Source organism: Abrus precatorius, unplaced genomic scaffold (genome assembly GCF_003935025.1).
Source record: "Abrus precatorius isolate BTA unplaced genomic scaffold, Abrus_2018 Scaffold11, whole genome shotgun sequence".
In the NCBI taxonomy this organism is placed as follows: domain Eukaryota; kingdom Viridiplantae; phylum Streptophyta; class Magnoliopsida; order Fabales; family Fabaceae; genus Abrus; species Abrus precatorius.
In genome coordinates this window covers 244,040-248,414 of record NW_020874303.1, presented here as the reverse complement: position 1 = coordinate 248,414, position 4,375 = coordinate 244,040, and the positions used below count along the sequence as shown (strand labels likewise).

At 32.1% G+C, this 4,375-nt stretch overlaps 1 protein-coding gene across 1 annotated transcript; it reads right to left on the bottom strand.

Annotated features, from left to right (window-relative positions):
* Positions 1–1,186: 1,186 nt before the first annotated feature.
* On the bottom strand, positions 1,187–3,976 carry LOC113855128 (cysteine proteinase inhibitor-like). Its single transcript, XM_027486622.1, has 3 exons — positions 3,796–3,976; positions 2,790–2,997; positions 1,187–1,435 (listed from the first exon to the last, which is right to left on the bottom strand). Exons 1-2 carry the CDS (start codon positions 3,895–3,897, stop codon positions 2,794–2,796), a joined length of 306 nt encoding a protein of 101 aa, XP_027342423.1. The 5' UTR covers positions 3,898–3,976; the 3' UTR covers positions 1,187–1,435; positions 2,790–2,793.
* Between the last annotated feature and the right edge of the window lie 399 nt (positions 3,977–4,375).

The following is a 4,375-nucleotide window of genomic DNA, read 5'->3' as shown; positions in this document are numbered from 1 at the left end:
TTATGCTGTGAATTGCTTTGTCTTGGAAAAATTACTGAGCCACTCACATTGTCAATTTTATAAATTACGAGGAAAAAATACATACCACATGAGTGACCAGAAAAATTTCTTAACTTGCAAGGGCAAGGAGGGTAGACACATAACCTCAAAAAAGATAAGCCAAAACCTTCAGCTACTATGAAGTACGAACCACGATAAGAACACCCTTACACGACAAGTTCAAAATATTTGACATCGGAACACCTCATATAATAATAACAAAAAGCTTCTAAAACATATTAAAATAAATTTATTTTACAGTATAAGTATTGGGTTTGTTTACCAAAGAAAAATCTCAAGAAAAGATAAAATGATATCATATTCACCTTCTAAAGCTAAAATATTAAATTTTATTTTATTTTATTTTTATGATAATGAGCCTTGCAAAATAAAAGCTGTATTTTCTAAATATTTTAAATTATATTTCAAGTTTTTCAATAGTTAAAATTTGTTTTCTTTTTAACAATATTGGTGTATGGGTGTCCATTTATATTGAAAGAGGTGTCCTTAAGTTTCAGCTCAAGTGTTTAAGCCGATAAAAAACAATCTTTTAATACCCTACATATAATGAACAAGTATAAACGTGTCCAATATACACTTCAAAGAAGAGAGATGCCTTTGCTTCATAGTTCAGGTATTCATCATTCTGTCTTTCAGTCTCCCTCTAAAGATCTCTCACTAACTAAAGTGTTAGAATGCTTTTTCTAGGTATTCAACCCTCGCCCAGGACCCATGGTATATTTGAAACAAGGAGGTCAAAGTATATGCATAACTAAAAGAGAAGTGAATTAGATCCTCGGAGCTCTATCTTCATGTTTAAACTCTTTTCTTGTACAAATTCACCTTGTAACATAACTAGACATCATAAACAGGGTAGAATTAACTCTTATAAGATTAGCTTCACTCTATCAATATAGTTAGATACTCCTTATGATATTCTCCATTTTCCAAACTCTTGGTAAATACTAAAATGGATGAGACTAACATTAGATTGACTCGAGTTGAATGTAAATTGTAAATGAAGCAGACCAGAACTTGATGTTTGATATGCGATGAGGAGTTGTAACCTCTTGCTTCGAAATCAGCATTCAACGGTGGTTTGGTGCACTCACACAGTTCATTTATTTTCACTGTTTATATATACTTCCGTAAAAGGTCTCAATATTTCATCTTGCAACATATGCAACATCAGTTGATAATATTCACACAAAAAAGGATAATATATTTTTTGTATTCAGCCTTTAAATAAGATGCTAAATGCATACAAAATGTGTAGCGTTACTGCTTCAAATATCAAATACCGAAGGTCATAGCTACATTTATTTCATACATAGGATGCTTCTATACATCCATTGGCTTTTACCTTCGAGCCAAGCTGTCTTCATTCTTAAGTAACCTGAAAAATCAAGAAAGACTCTCTTAATAAATCCAAACTAGGGACATGAAACCATGTGTTTTTGGTATTGTTGTCTAATTAAAAATGAAGTTTCACCTCACAAACCAACACAATAAGGTCAATATTAAAGGTCAACAGTTATTTCTAAGATAAAACCTTAGGTTTGTCCCATGTTAACCCAGATAAAATATTAGTACTGGAACACCAAAAAAAAAATAAAAAAAATGAAATGGCTGCATCAGAGTTAACTGAAAATTGTTAATTGTGTCCTTTTAGTTTCTCACTTGGAGTTTGAGTGGAGATATTTTGATTTGGAATCCGTTATCCTTTTCAAAGTTTTATGGTATTAGCCAGAAAATAACCAAAAATGAAAATACATAATCATTAGTGACCTGATGATCCTAAAGGGAATACCCAGTTAGTGATCCCTTAATTGTGTATAATAAGTATTATTCAGATGTTATGTTAATGGTAAAAGCACAGAAATTTACTAATGCATATTGTACTAACAGCGGTCCTTATGCAGGAACCAGAGATCTTGATACAGAACAAGCAAAGAAATGTAAATGGGTTCAAGAGAGCATTTGTGCAAAGGAAAACAGTGAAAATTCCTAGCTTTAAAAGTATTTCTCTGCTCACCAAAAAAGAAAAGAATGAACTACATGAGTACTAGATTAGTCATCTGATACATGACCTTAGTCCTTGAAGGTAAATCAAAAGGTCATTCTCCCCAATCACTAGACCATAAAAACTTAAGAGAAATTGTGATAAAATGCTTTTCACTTTCAAGTTTCAAATGTTGTAAAACTCATGCAAAATGTGCCATTTATCTTTCTCAGTTGGGGGAAAATAACCTTCAGTGAATCTGTTCAAAGAATAAATTGAAAAAGAACTAATTTAATTGCATAAAATGTTTAACTTTGACTAACTTCATGGCCACCAATATATCCCTGCCATTACCCTCAAGTTGAGTCATCAACAAATTTGAAAAATGACTAATTTCCCATGTATCTTATAGCAGTGATGATCTACAACTTATTGTAGTGGGATGCATAGCAGTTTCTACAACAGATAGTAATTACATGCCAGTAAATGAACGAACATTATCAATCATCAATATCACAACTGTACTGACAAATAAACCCTAATGTTAAATCAGAGATATATTCCAAACTACAATATTTTGTTCTTTTAACTCCCTTCCCCAACTCTTCCCCTATTCATTCTAAACTCAGTTTCTGAGATCATTCAAATAGCCAAAAGAAAAATTCAATACTATTGAAAATTTGCATTCATCATAAACAATTCATACTTAAAAATCAGGAAGGATCAATGGTGTAATGTAATCAAATACCTAGCTAAGCACTAGACCCTGCAGGTGCATCTCCAACAAGCTTGAACTCTTGCACCTCTTTGAAGTTCAACCATGCCTTCTCCCAAACCTTGGTTTCATAAACCTTTTTCGCCCCACCATCTTTTGCCTCTAAAGTGATGTGGTACATGGTACCAGCAACCACTTGCTGTTTTGCACTTATCACTCTTCCAAACTCCAGAAGTGCATTCTGCATAACCATCACCAATTCAATAATAATAATAAAAAAAAAAAAAGTAGAAAACAAGATAAAATTCAAACTCAAATTCCTTTGTCACAGAATAAAAAGAAAATAGAAACCCGCTTGAGTTTCTAGAACTGCAAAAGAATAAAAAATCAACTTAGTCACTGAAATTGCCACCACCAGTCTACTTAGACATGATAAATATGCAAACTCAATCCTGAATGTTAACAATTATCAATTGATTTGGTCCATTATGAAAAAGTAATTTAATAATTAACAGTCAACTTGATCCTAATTTTGGTGTCATTCAATCAATTTAATATTTATTAAATTCAATATCTAAATTAACAGGTCTAAAAATATTAAGAATCAAATCAATTGGCAATATAAATTTCGGTCTATAAAAATAATCAATTATTAAAATAAGCTAAAAAAATTACGAGAATCATAAACTATTTCTATAAACTCTTCAGAAGCTCTTGGTAACACTCCCTTGATTAATTGTTAACATTAACTATTTCATCCACAATCATGCGACAAAACCCACTATCTCCACTAAAAAATTTCGAAAAACGATCAATCAACCAACATTAAAAAGAAACTGCAAAGAGACAGAGAGAATCTAATTCAACATGTGTACTTCCGATCAAACGAAACACGGCCAAAACCGATCATCGGCGTGACCACCCAATACGAAATTAACACAAATCATAGAAATTTATCGGGAAAGAAACAAATGTAGAACAAAATACAATTAATATCGTCCTTCGTCTTTTAAAGAAAATAAAAATAAGAAAAAAAAACCTGTTTTTTGTTATGGTCGTCAACAGCAAAACGAGCTATACTATCGATCTCAACGCTGTTCTGGCTTCCTGCCACGTCACGAGCGCCACCAAGTGTTGCCATTATCCTTCTCTCTGTGTGCTTCTCTCTCTCTCTCTCTCTCTCTCTCTCTTTCTCGCTTCGATGTTACGGTGGGAGAGTTTCACGTACTCCTATTTTGTAGATACCGGGAAGACTGGAGATTGGATCCTCTGCGGATTGCTATTCCATGTTCTGTTGATTTGAAAAACGTGTCACCAATAACATGTTGTCTATAATTTTGTTCTTTGTGGTCAACCGTGATTTCTTTGACGAATGTGCATAGCCAACACGTAGTGGATAATTTCCCGGTCTATCTTTTTCTTAGATCTTAAGAATTGGAAATTATCCTTGGACTTCATGACATCCTTTTTAAAAATAGTAAAAATAAAATATAATATATTTTCTATTTATAAAAAGAAATCAAACATGCTTCAAATTTTTAAATTTTTTTATTACTAATAATACTTTTGTCTTTTAAACCAAATATTTTTAAATTCTAAATTTGTATGGGCTCTGTTAT